Source organism: Monopterus albus, unplaced genomic scaffold (genome assembly GCF_001952655.1).
Source record: "Monopterus albus unplaced genomic scaffold, M_albus_1.0 scaffold16.1, whole genome shotgun sequence".
Classification (NCBI taxonomy): Eukaryota; Metazoa; Chordata; class Actinopteri; order Synbranchiformes; family Synbranchidae; genus Monopterus; species Monopterus albus.
In genome coordinates, this window is record NW_018127896.1 from 567850 (window position 1) to 590082 (window position 22233).

At 45.4% G+C, this 22233-nt stretch overlaps 1 protein-coding gene across 1 annotated transcript; it reads left to right on the forward strand.

Moving 5' to 3' along the window:
• Positions 1 to 1160: 1160 nt before the first annotated feature.
• LOC109955699 (NHS-like protein 1) lies at positions 1161 to 15345 on the forward strand. The gene is made up of 11 exons (XM_020592115.1): positions 1161 to 1261; positions 3373 to 3477; positions 4626 to 4765; positions 6110 to 6344; positions 7074 to 7205; positions 7309 to 7556; positions 7726 to 8237; positions 8351 to 8611; positions 8701 to 11342; positions 11470 to 11557; positions 12985 to 15345. Exons 1-11 carry the CDS (start codon positions 1204 to 1206, stop codon positions 13658 to 13660), a joined length of 5097 nt encoding a protein of 1698 aa, XP_020447771.1. The 5' UTR covers positions 1161 to 1203; the 3' UTR covers positions 13661 to 15345.
• The last annotated feature ends 6888 nt before the right edge of the window (positions 15346 to 22233 follow it).

The window sequence follows — 22233 nt, forward strand, 5'->3', positions numbered from 1 at the left end:
TTCATGCCAGTCTGCAGCCACACTGTGCTTTGAGCTACATGCTAACATGCTCTTAAAAATAATGCTAACATACAGATCTTGGTCATCTGTAATGTTTATCATGTTCACCAACTTAGTTTAGCATGTTGGAATGCTTACATATGCTAATTAGCACAACACTAAGTACAGCAGAGACAGGAATGTCATTAGTTTTGCAGTTATTTGGACGCAAACCAAAGTGTGGTGAAAAGTCAGATTCACCAATGTTATCACAGTTTGTCCAAAATATCTGAAATGTCATCACAGTCCAACTAATAGTTGCTAAGATATTTCAGTCTGGAGCACAGTGGTGGATGCTGCCAGGCCTCGGGCCATGCTCACAGGCTAATAATGGCTAATACTGTTAAATTACGTCTTCCATCTCAGGTTTGATCAAACTGTTGGCACAGTCAGAAAGAAAGAGGGACAAAATAAATTACATGTGAAAATAGATCCTGAATCTAGTACTGTGGTGGGATTTGCTACAGGTCATGTAGTAGAGCTCTGCCTGACTGGTTGATCCCTTCACTAGTTAATTGAATAGTGACACTAAACTGACTAAAACATGAATTGTTTAAACACAGCTGACTTTTATTTTTTTGGTCAGGTAGAGGAAACAACACCGAAGATGAAAAAATCACTGTGTCCATTATTTTATTATACTGTATGTGTCCATAGCAGGACACCTTGTTGTGCATTGGTTGAGAATAATTCTGTCCTCACCCTTCATCCTGGTCCTTCACCAGCTGTTGGATGAAGGTGGTGACAGGCTGAAATGTCCTCACTTTGAAAAGGAGCAGAGGGAAACATGGTGAGGGCGGCGAACACAGAGAATAAAAGATGAGGAATCCTCACATCTAAAAAAAAAACACACTTTCAATTCTCTTTCTTCATGTCCATTCATCTACAAAGCACCAGGTTTTGTGAGTGTGTGTGTGTTAATGCAGTATCTGTGGGTAACCTTCATCACCTGGTGACACACATGCAGGACGCACACACTGGCTTTCTGCCAAAGCTTTCTGAAAGAAAGAAAGATAGAGTGGGGACGAGTGATGTAGAAGGAGAATGTAGGCTGGAGAGAGAGAAGTGGGAGGAGAGTGGCGTTGCAGCTGCATCAGTGCTGCTGCTGCTTGCCAGCGCTCACTCTATCTGCTGCAGCCTCAGGCGCATGTGTGTGGCGTCGTTATGGTTCTGATCGGAGCAGCGATCAAGTCCGTCCTCAGATATCTCAGTAAGACCACAGGTGAGTGTGTGTTCATTTTTGGATACAGGGAGTGTGCGTGAAGCGTCTTGTGTCGATGATGGACTGGGGCTTGACAGATGGGCGAGAGAGCATCACTTGTGTGTATGGAGAGAGAGAGTGGTAATAAATCCTGCCTTCTGATTGGCTTAAAGAATAAACATAGTTCAGGTCAGCAGTTTAACATCTGCTCTAAAGCAGAGCTCAATGTGTGTGAAACTGCAGGTAACCATAGCAACAATACCTGAATCATGAACGCCTGGAACTTCATCAAGGACCTTTTGAGCTTCCTCGAGGGCTTCCTGCACCTCTTCAAGGAGCTCTGGAACCACCTCAAACATCAGATCTTCTTTAAAGACTACTGGAACCTCCTCAGAGATCCCTGGAGGCTTCACAAGGACCACAGGAACTCTCTCAAGGACCTTCTCAAGGAGCTTGTTATGGACTATTTGGGGTTTGGGTCCCACTTAAGAAAAGATAGAACCAGCTGAACCACTCCTAGAATCCCTTGTAGGACCCTGGGGATGTCCCCTAGGACCCCAGCACCTCCTCAGGGACTCCAGAAATCTCTCCAATGGCTGCTGGGACTTTGCCTCATTTGTGTGTGTGGTACTTCTGAAAGATGCATGAACCCAGGTTGAGGAATCCTAGACCCTCCTCGGGGACCCTGGGGATCTCCTTGAAGATCATTTGAGCTTCCTTAAGAACTTCTGAAAGCCCCCCAAGGATTACCAGGGACCTCCTCAAGGATCATTTGTATCTCTGGTACTTTAAAAAAATGCATGAAACCAGCTTGTAATGTCCAGGAGCCTGTTCAATGACTCCTCCTCCCTGCAACCTCCTCAAAGTCCATTTGAGCCCCTTGAAGGATCTCTGGTGCTTCTCAAGGACCTTTTGATATCAGCGATATTGTTCAGCAACCCTGAACAAATTGCATCTGTAGCATTTCTCAAGGTTGCATTGAAAAAGTTCAAGGACTTTGGGAACCTGTTTAAGGCTGGTTTTTTTTAAATCCATTAAAAAAATGTTTATACTTCTGCTTTACTACATTTTATTGGGAAATACTGTACATTCTGCTGTTATATTTTTCTGAGAAGTTTAGTTTTTAGTTATTTTTACATATTAAACATATAATCATCATGTAAAATATGATGGGTTAAAAGCCCTCACAGGTGTTTTCAGTTACGTGGCTGAAGCTCTGTTGGAATTTATTAAAGCTCAGCAGTGACAATGGTACTTCATGTCCTGAAAATGTAGTACTGTGTGTTTATCTTGTTCTATAACATAAGAATTTGTGTACTTAAGATTTCAAAATCCATTTTCAGGACTGCATGATTCAATACGCTGAAAGGGGCCTTTCTGAAAAATGAGTACTTTGGATACTTAAAATACCTTTTGCTGGTAATACTTGTGTGTTTTCTTCAGGACTTGTAAGTATTTTTACACTGTAGTATTTACTGAACTAAGAATACTTCTTCTACCACTGTGAGTCTCTCATTCTATCAGTTCTATCTTCCTCAGACCCATCATATTTCATATGTTTCCTTTAGATTACATGTTTTTGTTTTCTGATTTTAATTTAATAGGGCTGTGTGTTTTTGTGGAGTCCTGGGCTCTGGAGCACAAACTGAAAACATAAAACACGTCCTAAACAAATGAACCATACAGATTAAATTTTCACTTAAAATCAGATCATTTTTCAATAATTGAAAAGACCTTGTGTCTCTGATTTACGCCACAGAAGTGAGACATGGTGTGAAGTGGTTTGCATTGTGCAGTTGTGTATAATTGCATGATCACACAATGACTTGTGTTGTATTGTAAGTTGGGTTTGCAGCTCTGATGTTTGAGATCAGAAGCTGCAGGAAACCGAGCCTTTTATCTTCACATCTGTCCACTGAATACCACAGCTAATCAGTCTGCTGCTCCTTCACAATAAAAGCCCTCTGGCATGGTCTCTTAGAGGTGACCTTGAGGAGTGCTGAGTGCAGCACTGCTGATCGCCGATGTTCCTCACTGTGTGTGTGAATGGATCTGGTGGAACAAGATGAAACACAGAAACCAGTCACACACTTAACCCTGAGTTCTGCCCTCTGTCTTCTTTTCTGCTACAGGGGACGGGGACAGCAAGTGGTCTGTGCACTACACTACCCAGACGCCCCCACCGGGCCTGTTCTTCATCCCTGGAAAAAGGCAGCGCAGTGCTGATGACCTGCAAGGTCAGAGGTCAAAAACAATAATTGTTTTTCTTTCATGTGACTGGTTTTGTGGAACAGTTTGGACACAGCAGCCATTTGAATCAGTAGTTTTTAAACAGTTCAGCTTTTAGCTCATCTATCAAAAAAAAAAAAACAGATCTGTCCATAACTATAAGAAACAACTCTTGTCTAAATTTAAATGAGGGTTTGCTGAAGTCAATTTTATTTTATGGATGGAAAACCTAAATAAGAAAAGAAGATGTGCAGCTATACTTTTGTCACCTCCATTTTTAAGTTAAAGACATCTGGTTATATTTAGTTAGTGACACGCCTGCGTCCAAGGTTGTCACACAGTAGTTAAAGTAACTGCAACATTAGTGATGTTCACATTGTAGCAGTATTTCTACACTCTGATAATGGTACTTTTACTTAGGTTGAAGATCTGAGTACGTCTTCCACCACTGTGTAATACTTTGCTTTTAGAGTACACAAGTCAATTCTACCTTGGTTCACATGTTGATGTTAGGGATCTGTCAATTATAAGGTTGTCAAATGTAATGTTTTATTTGCTTTATTCTGTTAAAAAGTACATGACCACAGTAGTTTGAACAAACTTTGCTCCATGCAATAAGTGAAACAGAAATGGTTCAGTACTGTAGTAGGTGTACTGCATCAGAAACCCATTAGATTTATGATGAAAAGCCACATAACAGCCTCAGGCTACTGCCACTACTGCTGGTGTACAAAATGCAACACATTGGAAACTTCACACAAACACTTATTTTGGTGGGTTTTGCTCCTGATCCAGCCCATCTAATCAGTACATGTAACTGGTGAGTGCTGAGAGCAGACTGCAGAACGCCGCAGAGGTTGAACTGCAGCACACACACGTGCTGCTGCATCACTGCAGCTGCAGTGCCACATGTCACCCCCACCCTCACCCACAGGCAAAGGACCAAGCTTCCGCTGTCATGCATTTCAGCTTCAGCTGTAGTTTAACATAATTGTTTTCCTGCATTGTGGTAGCTTTTGCCCAAAATAATCAGATTATTGACTGATAACTTATTGATTACTGGCTACAGTATATGTACATCAGTGTCTTAACTTGCTTCTCTTCTCTCTCATACATGTTTTAATGTGTGTGTGTGTGTGTGTGTGTGTGTGTGTAGCGTGTAACGGGCTGACTCAGCATGGACCCGCCAGCTCTCACCGCCACCAGCCGAGCCCCGCCTCCTCTCCATCCGCTTCTGGCCTCAACCAATCAGAGGCCAGCACACATATAGGGTGGAAGAATAAAAGCCAGAATTTGGTTAGTGACACACACAGAGCCACACACACATGATATTATTGGTACAGAGATGGTATTGACTCATGAATATTAATAAGGCTGAACAGGCTGCAGCAGAGTCAGAGCCATAATCATGAGCTGTGGATTCAGTTAGAGGTGGCTGTGGGCTACACTCAGAGTTCTGTTTTATTTTTTGCCCCCTTTGTTCATGTTGGTAAATTGTCACCATAAAAAGAAGCCGAATTAGCTCTGATCAGCTCCTGTTTCCAGTGAACCCACAGAGCGTGATCTCTGAGTCCCCGTGGTACTAAACAAAGCCTGAGGATTCTCAGGCAGGTTCTTTTTTCTATAGTGTATGTAAGCAGATTTGTTTAGGTTTATTTCTAATGGACACCAAACAGTGAGAGCCTTTAGAAGTGTATATTGTGTAGATGATGACTGGCTCGTCTGGATCTTGCTCTGAGGCCTCACCTGTTCCCTGCAGCTCTGGAGAGTTATTTTATTTTACTGCCACCTGCTGGTCAAAGTCAGCTACTAACACAGTTCTTTGTATCCCGTTTACTTTCTCCTTTCTCATGGACACTGACATACTTTTCTTTCATCCACGTTTTCTGTCTCTCGTCCGTGTTGTCTGTCCCTCATGTCCTTTTATCAGAGGTCCAGATTCTTGGACTTTCTCTCTCAGTCTTGCTTTTCAGTTTGTTTCAAGTTTTCACTTTGGAGGAGAAAGGTAAATGTGACTAAAGCACACTAGGCTAGACTACGATGAACTAGAGACGGTACACTAGATTCCTTCAGGCTAAACTAGACTAGACTGTTAATTTAACCCCATTACATTCTGCTTTGACATGGTAGTGTTAAACCTATTAGAGAATAATCCCAGTTTAGTTTAATCCTAGTTTAGTTTGACAGTTTAGGATAAATCCCACAATAGACTGATCTTGTTTGATTCCATCTTAAACCCCACTGGCATCTGATGGAGCCTGTTAGGGTTGTGTTTAATCACTTAAAACCAGATTCTAAAAAATTTAACTACATTTTTTAGTTGACAACAAATCAACCTAGATTCTCCAGACTCCTAAACCAGACTACTGCAAGCTGAGTCCGAATCTACTGGTGTTACATTCATATAGATAACAGACAACTAGGTTTAACCTTGTCTCTACATCAGGCTTCTAAAATTACTTAAACCTGAATTTACTTAAACATAACTGACAACTGACTAGACTGTACCAGAGTTAAACTTGACTTTTTCAGGTGAAGTCTGACTCTAGTAGGGTTTAACTCGACTCTTCCACTTTAAATCACACTCAGAAAAGTGAAACCAAAGTGTGAGTTACAGCTTGTTTTTCTGTGTGTGCTCAGTCATCAGCCTCATCAGGGGAAGAGGAGAGGTTTGTCTTGAACAACACACGACCTCTGACCCCACTTATCCTGAACCCCATAAACTTCACCTCCTGCTGGGATGGTTTCGCCCCCGCTTATGAGCCAGCAGTTGGTGCGGAGATGGAGCCGACCTCCCGGCTTCCAACACCGGAGGAAAGGATGAGGCAACAGGCTGAGACAGTGGGCACCAATATAGTCCCTATCAATGTAACAGGTAGGGGACTGGGCCCACATCCAGGTTCTGGTAAAGATCAGACTCAAGTGAGACTTAAACCTGAGATTTGACTCTGGTTTCAGATTCATCTGGGTCCTCACTCTGAGTGAGGCCTTGACTCAGACTCACATTCAACTCAGAGTCCTGACCTGGATTTAAAGCTCTGCTCAGGTTTGGGATTTGACTTGGACTGGGGTCTTAAATTTGACTTGGGACAAACATAATACGTGACTTAAACTCAAGACCAAACTTGCACTTGCAACATGACATGGATTTGAGACTCGACTCAAACTTGGGATTTGATTCAGAATTCACCTTCATTTTAGACTGGGATCAAAAGACTACTCAGACTTCAGATTTGGTTTTGACTTGAGATTTTGCTTATTCTGAAAATTTGAGTCGGGACTCAGCTCCCACCTGAGACTTGACCTGGACTTGAGATTCATCTTAAACCTGAAACTTGATATGAACTTGATTCATGTTGTATATTTGATTCAGCATCTTAAGTTGGGACCTAAATGGAGCTCAGGATTCACTTAGAGACTTGACTCATACTTGGGATTTGACTTGAAACACTTGGGCTTAATACTTGACTCGAAACTCGACTCAGACATGGGACTCTGATGGTGTAACTGGACTCAGGACATTTAAACTGGCAAATCCACTACCTAAACACTTTCTCATGTCTTTGCTGTGTTTGTTGTGTTTTCATGCATCTGCACATTTAAGGTGAGAGTTTTGATCGGCAGGCCAATTTTCGCAGAATGGCTTCCAATGCCGACTCGTTATCCTGGCGACCTTGTAACCTAAGCCGCCACAATAAAGTTACGGGGATACCTGATGGTGTCAGCCAGAAGCCAGGTATAAGCTCCACCTATTCCAACCCTCCTTCAATCAATCTGTGTCTCTTAACGCTTTTTATTTTACAAAGTATTTCTTCTTTTCTCTTCTTCTGTCTCTTCAGACTCGCCTTTGGTTTCTTCAGTTCTTCCCGGCCAGTTCTCCACTGTGGATCAACCTGTGTCATCCTCCTGCACCTACGCCCACCAGCAAAACACCACAGAAGAAGAGGTGGAGGTGAAGGATAGGGCAGAAATCAGAAAGGAGGGGCAGACCACAGTGAGGAGGATTCGATCCCCAAAAGAAGGAGGGATGGCCAGCCTCATGGCCTCCCTCACCTCCTCTCCACGTTTCTGCTCGTCCTCTTTGGAGGTACACAGCCTCCATCATTTGGCAATCAGCTCCTCTGTGAACTCGGAGGCCAGCTGCTACAGTGCCTCCCACAGGGCACAGTTTAGGAGAAATTTTGTCAAATATAACAAAAAAACAAAAACAAAATTAAGATTCTTTTTCTGTTTGTTCTTCCTGTTTTCTTCTCCAGTCACAAGATCTACAGGGTTTCCCCAGCGACTTCCAGCCCCTACTGCCCTTTGACCCCACTGCCAGAGTCACTCCCCTGTCTCCTTTCTCCTCCTCCTCTTTCTTGTCTTCCTCCCCTGTCACCTCCTCCCTCCCCGGCTCCCCCAGCTGTGTCCTCCGGTCAGAGTGGTCCTACCCCAATGATAAGTCTCTGAATGAGGCTGCCCTGCATCACACTTCCACCTCCTCGTCCCACTACCTCTCCTCTTCCTCGATCACAGACTCAGAGTTTTGCAACCAGGTCCTGGATGACCAAGCTGCCACCCAGCACAATGCTCAGTGTTCAAACAGTGGTGGCTCTTACAGCTGCCAGCCCGGCTCTCCCAACTCCAGTGTTCACAGCAGCCAGACCAGGGGCGACTGGAGCAGCATGACCCAAGAGACAAGGTGTGCTTCTGGTGAAGGTTGGAGCTGTGACCCCCTGCCGTCCTCCGGCCGATCTTCCCCTGCCTCCACTGATAGCAATGTCGCACGGTCACCCGCAGCATCTCCCTCCGCAAGTCCAAGCGCCCGCCCCTTCCTCCACTGCGCTCTGACTCTCTGAGACGCCGACCGGGACGTACCAAACCTTCCCGCTCCTCCTCCAGTCCCCGCCTGAAGCGTACCACGCAGCAGACACCCACCTTGTCTCCTTACACCTTCCATGACCCCTGGGTGCCCCAGAGCAACACCAAAACACACCAGAATGGGTTTAACTGTGGAACAATAGCAACGTTTGAACCCTTAAGCCCTGATGGCCAGGCAGCAGCCCCCGGTGACTCTCCTTCCTCTGAGCACCTCTCCCTAAGCTCCAGCCACTCTCATGCCCACGTCTCCACACCTGGATCTCCAGGCTTAGAGGAGGAGGGGTGTAGTCTCAGTCCGCTCCCCCCCCCGGTGGCTACCCCAGCCAGTCTAACACTCCCACTCCTGGCACTCCAGTGTCTTCCCCCCTCAGCCCCTCCTCCCCTGGAGCCTTTTCTCTCCCCCTGACCTCCCCTTCTTCCTCTTCACACTCCCTTCCCTTGTCCCCTCCTGTCTCCTCCTTGCCCCAGACAAAGTCTCGGGGCAAAGGGAGGCCAAAGCCACCAGTACCAGAGAGGAAGTCGTCGCTCCTCTCCTCCCGCTCATCCTCATTCTCCTCCACCTCTTCCCTCTCCTCCTGCACCTCATCAGAGCATCCTCTTCTCCCTGCTCCTCCCCTTCCTCCTTCACCCCCGCCTCTTCTCCCATCTTCATCCCTCCCGACTCCTCCTCCTCTACCTCCCTCATCTCGGCCTCCTCCTCCCCCTTACTCATATGCCATCAGGCAGTCCTGTCATCATGCTCTGGAGTCCACCATGTCATCATCAACTAACTTCCCTCCTCCCTCATCATCTCCTCTTCCTCCCCCTTCAGAACTCCCAGAATCATCACTCGCTGAACTTCCTCCCCCACTGCCACCTCCTACTCTTCCTCCCCTCTCCACATCCTCTCCCACTCCCCCTCCATCAACCCTTGGCAAGTGCCAAAAACACTGTGCTAAACTGGCAACACCCCCCCACCCTCTGGTCACTGCCCAGGCATTACAGGGCGTCAAACTTCGCTCTGTCAAGAAGCAGGAAGGGCAGCTCACTAGCACTGGTCTAGTGACTGCTGCATCTGCTGATGCTACACTTAACAACCAAGCTGGCATGCTGTCAGCTAGTGCTAACCATGCTAACACTAGCCATCATCTGCCAAGCAAAGAAGCTTGTCCAGACTGTGCTGTGGCCAATGCTAGGTTTGATGGGATGACCAGCACTGATGGTAAACTAGCTGGACCTGGGTCACACAGTGCTGTCTCTAGTCTTAGTAGCAGTGAAGCTACAGGCTCTCATGACCTAGCCAGAGCTGATGCAAAGCAGCCTGGACTCAAATTAGATCATGATTCCTGTAACCTAACACAAACTATGATGAGGACACCAAACAATGAGTCCACTCATGCTAGCCTTCAGAGCCCACCAGATATTGTTCGTAACCCAGCTAATCAAAGAAGCCCTGGGTCTCAGGGGGCCACTGAACAAGAGAGGAAAGAGAGAGCCATGTATGCTGTGCTGGCAAACAGTGGACATTCCAGTCCTGGTAGTCACTGGGAGAAGACATCTTACGGTACTGATAAAAATCACATCAGCAAAATCATCAAACTTTCTTCCTCACAACATCAACAGGCCCGTGATACAGTGTTAACAGACACTGTGCCAACGGAGTCTGCAGAGAAACAGTGGAACACTGAGGATGCTGGGCACAAAGATACTTCATACTGGACCCTGTCTGGAACAAACCGAGGGTCTCACAGAGAAAGCAAGAGAATGCTGTCTGAGAGCAAAGATGAAGTGGACACCGATGACAAGAATAGTTCAGAAAAGTGGAGTCACAGAGCAGCTGGTGGAGATTCCACAGCAGACACTGATGCAAATCAGAGTAATAGCATCTTTAAGCCACGTGGCCAGGGGAAACTGCGCTCCCCAGAGAAGCCAGTCCCACCAAAGAAGCCTGATCTGTGTATCTTGGTGTCCCCCGAGGCCAGACGGGGACAAATCACAGCACCACCTGCTCATCCCGGCTGCACACCTTTGCACACACAACATGCACCTTCACTAAAGCACTTGGCCTGCACCAGTGGAGAAACAACCACTCCTGACCAGTCACTGACCCACACAACTTCACCTCCACACTCAGTAAGCACACCTGTTGATGTCACCACACACTCACCCAGCAGCTCCCCTAAGATGCAGAAGCCACCAAATTTACACAGTAAGACTGATCTCTCAGTGACCTCACCCAGAACAACTACACCACGGTCTGCTCCCAAAAACCCAGGGGAGGAAGCCAGAGGCACCTCTGGGACCTATGGCACTCTGGAGAGCACTGGTGCTTCACAGACTCAGAGCACTACAGGGACCCAGGGGACCTGTAGCACCTTAGGGAAGTCAGGAGCCAGCGGAGCTACCTCCACCCAAACTGGACGAACAGACTGGCATCGTGCTGAGATCCTGAGGACGAGTGCAGATGATGAGAGAATATTTCAAAAGAGAATGATGAGGTCATCGCTGGCTGAAGATGAAGAGGAAGATGAGAAGGAAAGGGTGGAACAAAGAGGGATGAATACGACAGTGATGATGATGTCGTCTTTCACAAAGAAGAAAGACAGGGCAAAGAAGAGGAGGAAGAGGAGGGTGGGCAGGCAGCTGCTAATGATGTCACCAAAAATGGAGCTCTCCCCCTCTTCATCAACATCATTGTCATCATCATCCTCCTCCTCATCTGGAGATGAACGTGATGTGGTGAAAGACAGAATAATGCCAACAGAGAAAGTGAGGATGATGACAGAAGTGTGTGATGAAGAGTCAAGTGACTCTGAAAGCTCCTGCGCTCTGAACCATCACAGCAGGAGCTCCCTCTGCAGCACAGTGTCCACTGGGAGCCTGCAGGGGAAGCTGTCGCTTCCTCACCGCCTTATACAGGAAAACGAGGAAGAAAGGAGGGGTCAAGAGGCACAGGAGAGCAAAGCAGCTCCAGGCAGTAAGCTGGGTTCACTGCAATCCATCCTGCCAGAACAGGAAGCGTTGCCAATCAGACGTAAGGCTGCCTGACAGTAGAGAGTGATTACTAACAGTGCACACGGTGCACTGGCCCTGTCAGCTGTTAGAGCAGTGATACTCTGTGTCTACTATTAACTCAAGTGCTTCTTTGTTGCTCTGTCCAGATGATGTGTTCCTCGGTGTTTCAGCGGATCAGATGTTTGTTTCTGGTCAACCACGAACCACAGAGGACCTGTTCGCTGTCATCCACAGGTAGCGCCACTCAGACACACAGCACACCACCACCATACCAGCCCATTGACCATGCTCTCATGTGTCTGCTTGATTCCTCCCTCTGCCTCTGTGGAGCAGTGCACTATGGGAGGGCACAGCGTGAATGCACCTGGCAGGCAGGGCTCGTGTGCAGGTAAAGCTGTGATGGTCACTGTAGGGGCAATAGATGGAGTTTGGTTCCTGATCCTGGGCAGAGCAATGCCCACCAAGTTCCTTCCTTGATCCCTTAGATTTCCCCCTTCCATATCTAGTGGGCATATTTATTTCATGTCCTGTAAACTGAGCCATGTGGTATCCCTGTTCCCTGACTTGAAACCATCTGTTCTTTCTTCCCCAGCTAATAAATCCCTCTGTTGCCCTGTTATGAAGTTATTTCCTCCTTGTTCCCCAACTACTCTGATGTTGTGCTTCTTGTTTTCCTTCTCATCACCGGACGCTTCCTTACCTTACCTTGAAATTTTGTTTTGGCAAATGGCGGCAGGATGGGACAGAGCACCTTGCTCAAGGGAAGTTTGACCAGACTTGACAGACCTCAGATCAGTGTGCAACCTGTAAATATTCTATCTGTATTGCTGTTAAATATTACAGGCTCGTTCTCAGCCACAACAGTTGTTGTGCAGATTTATAGACAAATGTTTAAACTTCAGCTGTGAACATTATTTTTTCACTTTCTTCAAAATGTCTTTAAGGTGCACAAGGACGATGGAACAAGAAAAGTTTGCAGGCATTTTAATGTGAGTTTGCTGATGGTGTGAGAGCACAGCGTGCAGGTCTGTAACTACAATCGGTTGTGATGTTTGGCGCTACAGCTCATTTAATGCTACAGACCTGTCACCTTTGAGCAGCCAGCCTGTCTATTAAGCTGTTATTCAGGTAGTGTGGGGTCTGGTTTTAGTTCTGTCGGTGGTTCAGATTCATAATCTCAGACCAGCCTCCTCAGGTGCCCTCTGCGTCTCACGGTGATATAGCATGGGCCGAGAGCGTTTTGTTCAGTGTATGCCAGGTTTTCTCTGAGCTCCAGTTCCATGCCAAATCCATCGCTTGCTCCTCCTGAAAAGCTACCGAGCTGGAAAGCGTCTTAGCCTGCATGACGACCTGTAGCAGCGAGCTGCCACTAGCTGCTGTGTAACTGCGTATTGCGCCGCTTTTAATTAGGTAATTTTGATAGTTATTGCTTACTACTTTGTTCTGTTTATAAAAACATTCCTGACATCAATAAAAAGCCACAATAAATTAACATTGATAATCTTGCAGAAGCCTTGGCAAATAAACCCATAAACTCTAACCCCTTGGCCTGTTCCCAGGGGACCCCAGGGTGCCACCACTCGCACTTTGGGAACCACTGCCTTAGATGGTACTGTTACACAACCGAGCAAGAACGTATGGTCTTTGTCTGTCTCCCTCAGGTCTAAAAAGAAAATGCTGGGACGGAGGGCTTCAGAAGAAGACAGACATTGCATCATGTCTTCCTCCTCTTCTTCCTCCTCCTCACTGCCGGTAGCCCCTGCTGACCCCTTGCCCCTCCTAACCAAGCCTGCAGCCCTCACAAGTCAAAGGTCAATGAGAAGCGAGAGCTTCAAGGCTCTCCTGCTTAAGAAGGGCACTCGGTCCGATGCATCTTCTCGAATCTCAGCCGTGGAGCGGCTCTGCAGAGTTTCTGCCTCTGCTTCCACTACTGTGTCGTCACTGCCACCCCCAGCAGACCAACCCCAGCATACACCCACAGGTTTGTACCAGGACATTGATGCCCACCTGACACTGGATGTACCACTGCCCCCCACGTCTCTGTGCACTCAGAACTTCCCTGTTACACTGAGGCAGAGGGATCTAACACAGAATCACCTCCTCTTCACCTCCTCCTCTCCTGTCTTCTTCCTCTCATCCTCCTCCTCCATGCGTCCTCGCTCCCTCACTCCTCCCTGCTTCACCAGCCGACGTTTTGCCGCTCGCTGCCATCTCTATGTCACCCCCATGACCGCCATCTCTGAGGGGGAATGTGAGGAGGAACAAGAGGAAGACAAAGCTTTTGAGACTCCAGGAGCCGAAGGTGAATTGAGCCCGAGATTGGTTGAAATTTCTTGATGTAAAGAGGCAGCTCGGATTAGGTCTAAAGCAGAAATAAAACTGGCTTTGTGATGCTTTGCCGCGACTCCACATGAACAGCTGAACTGAACAACAGACCTCATCAGGTTTCAGCTGTCAGCCAACATGTTGCACTGCCTCAGCAAACTGGACTGGACTCCCCACCACCTGACATATTTAACTGAATGTACCTTTCTGATGAGGAACGTGTCTCTGGGAGCCACACTTACAGTATAAACTACAGAAGCCTGGAGGGGACATGTGTAGCGAAGCTTCATGGATTTTCTCCTGACAAATCACAGTCTCAAGAAAACAAGCTCGATGCAGTGACACCGCAACACCTCCAGTTAATGTGCCTGCTTTTAGACAGTGGTCATCATGCTACTTATTTGTCTGTTTTCCAAATTGCATGGACATTAAACCTCAAATGTTTGTCTTCTCTTTCTTCTACACAAGAAGCTGACTTGTGCTCTTCAGCTTGTTGTCTTGAGATCTGATTAAATGATAATTGTAGTATAACAATAATAATGTCAAGCAGTTACATTGTAAAGTTTTACTTAACTTTATACCACAGTAAAATTGTTTCTGCTCCGGGGGAGTATCAAAAAACTTTTTTCTGATTCTAATGATAACAAATCAGAGTTTACTCAGTGATGGGAGCTCGGTAGATTGGGTTGGATTATGCCAGAGTAAATATTCCAGCCTCTCTGTGAAACTAACTTATACTGCTCTTGTTTTAAATGGAAGGGAGTTTCTTTTTTCATGCAAACACATCAACAGATGTAACTGTGGGAGAAAGAGGATGAGATGGGTTCAGCTCTCCCCCAGTCTGAAAACACACCTCAGATGATCATTGTAGTAACTTCCACCACTGTAAACAGCCGTGTCATGACAATGTTGATTTAGCTCAAATATCACAAGGTGAGAATTCTACTCTAGTAGGTTTTGTGGAGTCGCTCATGTTGATGATCATAAAGTCCCTGATCTGCAGGAGTTTGTTCTGTTTCAGTGGTCGCCTGAGCAAAGTGAAAGCAGCTCGATGGTGCAGGTCATGTTGTACTGAGCTGAGCAACAGAACCGCCTGTTGATGTGTTTAGTTTAAGTTTTGACCCAACACTATTATTATGAGGCCCATTTTTATGTTAATACCAGCAACACCAACACTGTTATTTATAAGAGATGTGGTTTGTCATTTATTGTAAATAACCCTGTTTCATCTTTCTCTCTCTCCATGTTTACTTGTTTCTACAACAGTTTTTCTCTATGTTGCTTCCTTTCTTTTCTGTAGCATTTTTCAGTTCCAGCCTCCACCATAATGGGCTGTGGAACCTCCGTTTCAACTCTTAGATTTGTTCTTTGTTTCTCAAAGTAGGAAATAGGAAGACAGCACTGCAGTCTGAGTTTCTACTGTGGAGCCTCTGAGATTAGGAGCATAATAATCTTCTTTGTGTGAATGTAAGAGGTTCAGATATACCATATTAATCGTAAAATAAATCTAATATAACTGGAATAAAAGAGAAAGACACTGTGAGGAAAAGAAATGGAAGTGGAAGTGATGAACAGGAGGAAGTAGAAAACAAAGTATATTTGTATGTGTGGAGAAACGGCAAAATGCTCAAAGACGGGAAACAGAAAGTTATGGAAATGTAAAAAAGGAAAATGTAAAGAGTGTGAACAAAAAATGATGGAAGCAATAAAACTGAGTTTCTGAAGTTGTGATTTATTGGTGCACAAGACAACAGCCGGGCTCTGTGTTTTTTAAAAGGGGAAAGGACAAAATCACGAGCAGCAGTATAATTTAACCTCCCAAAGCATCTACTGAATTTAGTGAAGACCTATAAGAGTCCATCAAACCTCCTCAACAACTTGGAACCTCCTTATAACCTGTGAAACATCCATACACAAACAGGTGAACCTCCTTAAGAACCTCTGGTGCAGCCTACCAACCTACCAACTATGAGCTCCAATTCAGATGAATGTTTGTGTCTATTGGTCAAAAACAAAACCCTTCCTGGAAGTCTCTCACCCCAGTTAGTGAAGTCACAGCAGGTGTTTTCCACAGGAGCAAACAGAGAGCAGACCAGAAACAGTTTTATACTGTTAGACTAGAGGTAAGAGTGTGTGATATCAGAAATGATCATGCTGCAGTCTGCATGTGCGGCCACAGGGTGGTGCTGTGGCTCCATCCTGGTTTTCCATGTGGTTCAAACACTGCAAGAGCTGCCTCCTCTCAGGCTGTTTAGAGTTTCACTTGTGTCTGTGGGTTTTGTTGCACATGGTTTAATGAGGTTTAAAGGATTCTTGAAAAGATTTCAGGGGCTCTTCGGGAGTTTTAAGTGGTCTTAAGAGTCTTCCAGAGATTTTGATGAGACTCCAGAAGCTGGGGAGATTTCAGGTTTAAGATATTTTGGGGCTGCACCAAAGGTTCTTACGGAGGTTCACCAGTTTGGGTATGGGTGTTTCACAGGTTATAAGGAGGTTCCAAGTTGTTGAGGAGGTTTGATGGACTCTTGTGGCTCTTTGCTAGATTCAGTGGATGCTTTGGGAGGTTCCACAGATGAATGATGTTTCAGAGGCTCTGATGAAGTTTCAAAAATGTTTAAGAGGGTGAAAAGTAATTTTAAGGATCTTTAATTAAGTTTAACAGGTTCCAGATATTTGTAGAGATATTTCAAATGTTCTGGGGATGTTTTAGTTTGTTGAAAGGGATGAGTTGTTCTGCTCAACTCAGGGGTCCATGAAGAACTATATGAAACCCTGGGGGAGTTCCTGAAATTTGTCAAGGTTTTTAAAGTGGTGTAGAATTTCCTTAGAGATTTAAAGCCAAAGATTAAGCTAATCAGAGGCCTTGGGGTTTAAAGTGTTCTTGAAAAAAATCAAAGATCATTTATGTGGTTACTGGAAAGGTTTCAGAGGTTTTGAAAGAATCCATAGAGGTGGCTGAGAGAGTCTGAACAGTTGTGCAGATTTCATGGGGGGCTTTAATGAAGCTGAGGAGCTGTGGGCGGTCTTCCAGAGAAGGGAAAGGGTTTTCCAGAGGTTCTTAAGAAGGTCTGAAAAGTTATTGAGGTTTAAGGTGTTCTGGGCCACGACTCAAAGGCTCTTGAAGGTCCAGGTGTTTGCTTTAGTTCCACAGGTGATGAAGCCACTACAGATTCTTGTGGATGTTCCAGGAGGCTTTAATGAGGTTTAAGAGCTGGTTTTAGTGTTAGTGTTGTTTTAGGCCTTTCAGCTAATCAAGTGTTATTGAACTTTTGGATGAGTGCTGTGTCAGTGGGCTAACAGTTTGCTGACAGCAGGCGTGTGTGAGGAATGAAAACACGATGAGAGCCTGTCTGAACAGAACGCTTCCACCCTGTGTTTAGCTTTTCTTACATCTCTCAACACAATGAAACTGCACTGCTGTGACAGGTGTTTTGTCTGGTTTATTTACTTAACAAATCTTCTGTCTCTTTCACTTTTCACTTCTATCCTGCTTGAGGACCTTAGGAGAGCTCCAGGGCAGGGCTTCAGTTGTACATGTTCCAGGTCAACATTACGCCACAGATGGAGCTTTTTTGAAGAAGGTTTGGAGTTGTTGAAGAGAATTTCTGGCTTGTCGGGTTGGTGAAGATGTCTCAGTGCTTCGTTGAGTTTCAGAGGGCTTGTAATGGGATGGGGAGGGGATTCTTGTGTAGGTTCCAGGATATTTGTGAAGGTTTCAGAGGTTCATGAGGAAAAAGCTGAAATAAGCTTCAGTAGACTCCATGAGCCTCATAATGTGGCTATAAAGTGGGCTGCAGGGATAATTGAGGAGGTTCTGGGGGTTTTCCTAGAGGCCTCACTGAGAATTTTTAGGTTCCCTAAGAAGTCCCTGGCACTGCTAAGGTTAAATGGCTTCAGAGTGTTGTTAAGGACATTTAATGTGCTCCTGGGGGAGGTTCCCGAGGTTCTTTGGAGACGTTCCAAAGCGGGACATGTAGTAAACACTACAGCACTGTGGTACAGGCCTGGATGTGTACAAAGTGGAGTTAATGGCCGTGAGAAAACTTTGCCAGCACTGCAGTGACCTGTGTGAATAAACAGCCACCACTCTGAGATGCAGGGCGTCATTCCTCTACTAACCTACCCTTAAACCATGTATAAATACTGGTTTGAAGTCTGTTGATACTTGCATGAACATGTACATACTGTATATACAAGTGCACATGCTGTGTGACCTGTCAGGTAAATCCCCATTCCTACACACTAAATGTGTATCTACTAATGTGTTTACATATTGGATCCAGCAGCAGTCAGAGCAGCTGAGTGACTTGATATCTAATAGAGCAGATGATCAAATAAGGGTGGAGCTGCCAGTACAGTCCGCTGGTCACACCAACAGGAAGAGTGACATTCTGACAGTTTGGCTGCTCCCCAGGCTCCATTACTCCATGTTGTGTCAGGTTATTGTTGTAAACTGGTGTCTTGTGTTCCAGTTTGTGTTGTCCTGTAGTGAGTGGTTTAAAGTCATTATTCTCATCTTCACCTGTGTTCTCGATAAAGAGCTCCTTTCCTATGGGCCCTCTTACTTGGCCCTCGCTGAAACTCTCCAAATTATCCCTGAAACCTTCTTTGGGAAACCTCTGAAATCTTCTGCAGCCCTAGTACCCCTCACATACTCCATAATATTCTTCTGAAATCCTGTTTGAAATCCCCAAAACCTGGGGGGCACCAACCTCTGGTAAACCCTCATGTAAAGATTCAGAATCACACAGCGACCACAAACAACACACTTTTGCATCATGAATCTCTTTGTGATCATGAAATGTTTCTATGAGGACATTTTGCATCACTTCCTGGTCACTTTGTGTCTGTTTTGCATCTCCTTATGCTCATATGTGTCTCATCACAAAGGTGTGGACACAGTTTCCCTTTGAGTTGAATGGGAAAGTCTGTCCACACTTGTGCATCTCTTTGTTATGGGTTTGTGCTAGTTTGTGGTCACTTTGCATTAGTTTATGGTTGTTTAAAATCTCTTAGTCCTGGTTTGATGGAACTCCCGGTCACCTCCTGCCGGTCACCATGCAGCAGACTCCAGACTGCAGCACCAGAGATGGGATCTTCTGTTATTAAATGTTGTTGTGCCTCAAAATGTGGTTGGAATCTGCAGCCCCCAAATCTAAACTGGCAAAGAGGAGTAAAAGCATGTTTCTTCCTCTCCATTGAGAGGGAGTGGCGCGCTGCTGAAGCAACATCCCTGATCTGTCAATCTTAATGTGCATGTGAACCACCACCTCTCTTCTCCTCCTCCTCCTCCTCCTCCTCCTCCCGTATTTCCGTGCTCTGGCAGAGCTGGAGCGCGTGGACAGAAGGCACAGAGCATTGTGAGCGGAGAAGGAGCGCGCAGCGCACACAGACCTGATCAACCTGATCGATAGGAGGGAATCGATTCACTCAAACAGCGTCCTGGAGCTATAGGTTGTCTCGGGCCAAGCGCTGCTTTAAGTGGTCTCCAACATTAACCCGGGACGACTTCTCTTAGGTCTGCGGTCGGAGATATGACCCCGTCCGGCTCTATGACAGCTGCTGCCGGGAGGACCGGCTCATGACGAGGATGAGGATGAAGGTGCTTCTCCCGCTCCCCGCGCTCCATCAGCGACCCGAGCAGGTCTAAGATGCCACCGGGCCCCGGTGCTTGGCACGGGCCTCGGATCAAGAGTAACCCGGGATAATAAAACACAAAACGATACAAATCAAACGAAAAACTCCACCAGCTGGTGAAATCGGTCCGGTGCGAACCGGGGCGGAAAACCCGGGACCAGTGAGCGGTACGCCGGGAGCAGAGGCGGCAGAGAGGTACCTGTCACTACCAGGGAGTGTGTGGACGCGCAGCCGGAGTTAAACAGCGGGGCCAGAGACACAGTCTCGTGTGGTTAACCTCGACTCTGTCACTGCACAAACGCGTTTTGCATCAAAAATCTGACAGTTTCGTAGATTTCATAATATGTGTATTTTCATATATAAACTGCAAATTTGTAAATGTGATCGTTTCATTTGGACTTAAAAGCCCAACGAGTTTGCACTGGGCGTCTGAGTGAAATCACGTTTTAGATGTTGTACAGTTACTGATCACAGTAACGATGTAACACAGATCAGATCTCACATGTATATCGAATCTCCCAAAGTGTATTCTGCACAGTTTCAGGCTGAGTCGTTTCCAAGAGTTTTCCTGGAAAGAATTTGGTGCAAAAAGTAGAAAAATGCGTCAGTTCTTGAACGAAAAAGTCAATTTAACCCAATTATTAAATATCTTTAACATTATTGTGTAATGCGATTTATAACAGCAGCAGATGTAAATAAAATAAAATAAATCTTTAGTAAAACGGGGCAACAAAAGAAGCAGTGTTTTGTAAAGTTTTGGTTTATTTCCTTCACGTTGCACTGAAATGATTAAATGCAAACTGAGTGAACGCCCTTTAGTCCTGTCCTGGATCTTTCTGTCATATCACACGATCTTCATCTTTGTACGTGTTCAAATTGTCATTTTATCCGGAGAACTTTGGGTTTAGGGTTCATTCCTGCCCTGAACACAGAACCTCGAGGTCTATTTGCTGTATATTATATGATCGAAAGGAGTTGGATGAATCACTTGTTTGTCTTAAACATAGTGAATAATCACACACTCCGCTTCCAGCCGTTTGACAGACTCTGTCCCCCCCAGTGATGCTGCCCCCGCGGTTCCCGGTTCTGTCCGCACTTCTCCTCCTGCTGCTGCTCAGAGGCTCCGGCACCCGGACGGACGGACGCGGCGCGATGGAGCCGGCGGCGGGGCACAGCGGGCAGCGAGCTAAGTCCCCGGAGAGAGGGAGCAGGCCACACCACGGAGCGGGCAAGTGCTTCTAATACTACTGCTACTGGTAATACTAGTGGTGGAAAGTAACTGAGTAGCTACATGTACTCCAGCACTGAAGTACTTGAGTAAACTGACTTTGTTACTTATTGCCATACTTTGTACAACCACAGCAAACTCATGTCAGTTTTAGGGTCAAACTTCAGTTTGTGTGTCTCATTCTGACCCAAAATAACCACAGTTTACTTTGGGTAAATAACCCAGTGGTATAAATGAAAACATAATATACTGCACTGGGTCAAAGCAACCCGACCTGGGCAAGTGTTGGGCCAGAAGAACGAGGAATCCCTCAGAGATGATGCAGAGATCTGTGGCTCGCAGCCTGTTTTTAACCTCACTTGAGAACTTGTTTGGATCACAGAGACAAACTCCACTTTAACTCATCAGTGCATTTACAGTGGGGTCCATTAGTGCGGTCAGCAGATGCCAAAGCATCACAGGGTCGAGCGGCTTGTTTTTAACCTCCCAAGATCTCAGCTGTTTGCTCCAGAACCAGAGCTCTCAAGCATGGGACCATAAGAGTCTTTAGATCCACCTGGTTTTGTGCACATGCTCAATTTGCACAAAAACATTTGGGTGAAGTCTGGGAGCATATTACAGAGAAATCTGTTGCAAAGGTTGCTGATTTCTAAAGCAGAGGCCCAGAATGTTCTTTTGTAAACAGAAACAATCGACATGTAACAGAGAGGGCATGTTTCTGCTTGTGTGTGGTCTGAATGTCATATAGTCACCTGTTAAATGCACAACAAAATGCAACCAGAGTTTGTGTCTGAAGCTGCCTGACAGCTGTGGCCATTTGTTCTCCAGCAGATGCTCAGGCTTACGACAAACCTGTGAGGAACTGAAAAGTTGACATGACTTTACTTTGGCACCAGTTTGATTCGGGTTGGGGACCTTTGTCTTTGCCAGCAGCTAGAAGAGCCACAAAATGCTTTTAGGAAGTCCAGGTAGAACAGCGGGTACGACAGTAAGTGTAGAGTGCTGGTTTGATGCTCAGCTCCTCTTTCACTTGTTAATCTGTCGTTGAGCAAGACATCCAACCCTTGGTTACTCTTAATGTCACAGGATGTATGCTGTAAGTTGCTTTGGACAAACGCTTCGGCCAAAGGTCATGAAAACTAAAACGTTCAGCTGTGAAGGAACACAAAGTACCTATATTTTCCCAGTTATGTGACTTATGACCTCTCCTCCACTTCATTTCAGAGGCCAATACTGCACTTTTTCACCTATGATACAAAGTAACTACATTTAGGTCCATTTAAAGCAGACACAACTTTAAAATTGTGTTCACACATTAAAGCATTATTAATAATAAGAATTTAAAATAAAAGTACATTTAACATCATCTACAGTGCCATTCTGCTGTATTTTACTTAAATACTTGAAGTACATTTAGCCAAGTCAAAGTCCTGCATTAAGCCTCTTAAGTACAGAATTATTTTGTTATTATTATTATTATTATTTATCCTTTATTTAACCAGGTAAGCTTCATTGAGATTGACATCTATTTTTCATTATCAGCAAACTATACTTAAAATACAAAAAGTAAAAGTACTCGTGCAGAATGACTCATTTCCAGAATCATGTAATATGTTATTGAATTATACTTACTGAGTGATCATGACTTTAATGTTGTAACCAAAGTTTTGTGACACTTTACTGCTGAGGAGTTTGTGAAATTTCACCCAGGGATCAAATAATC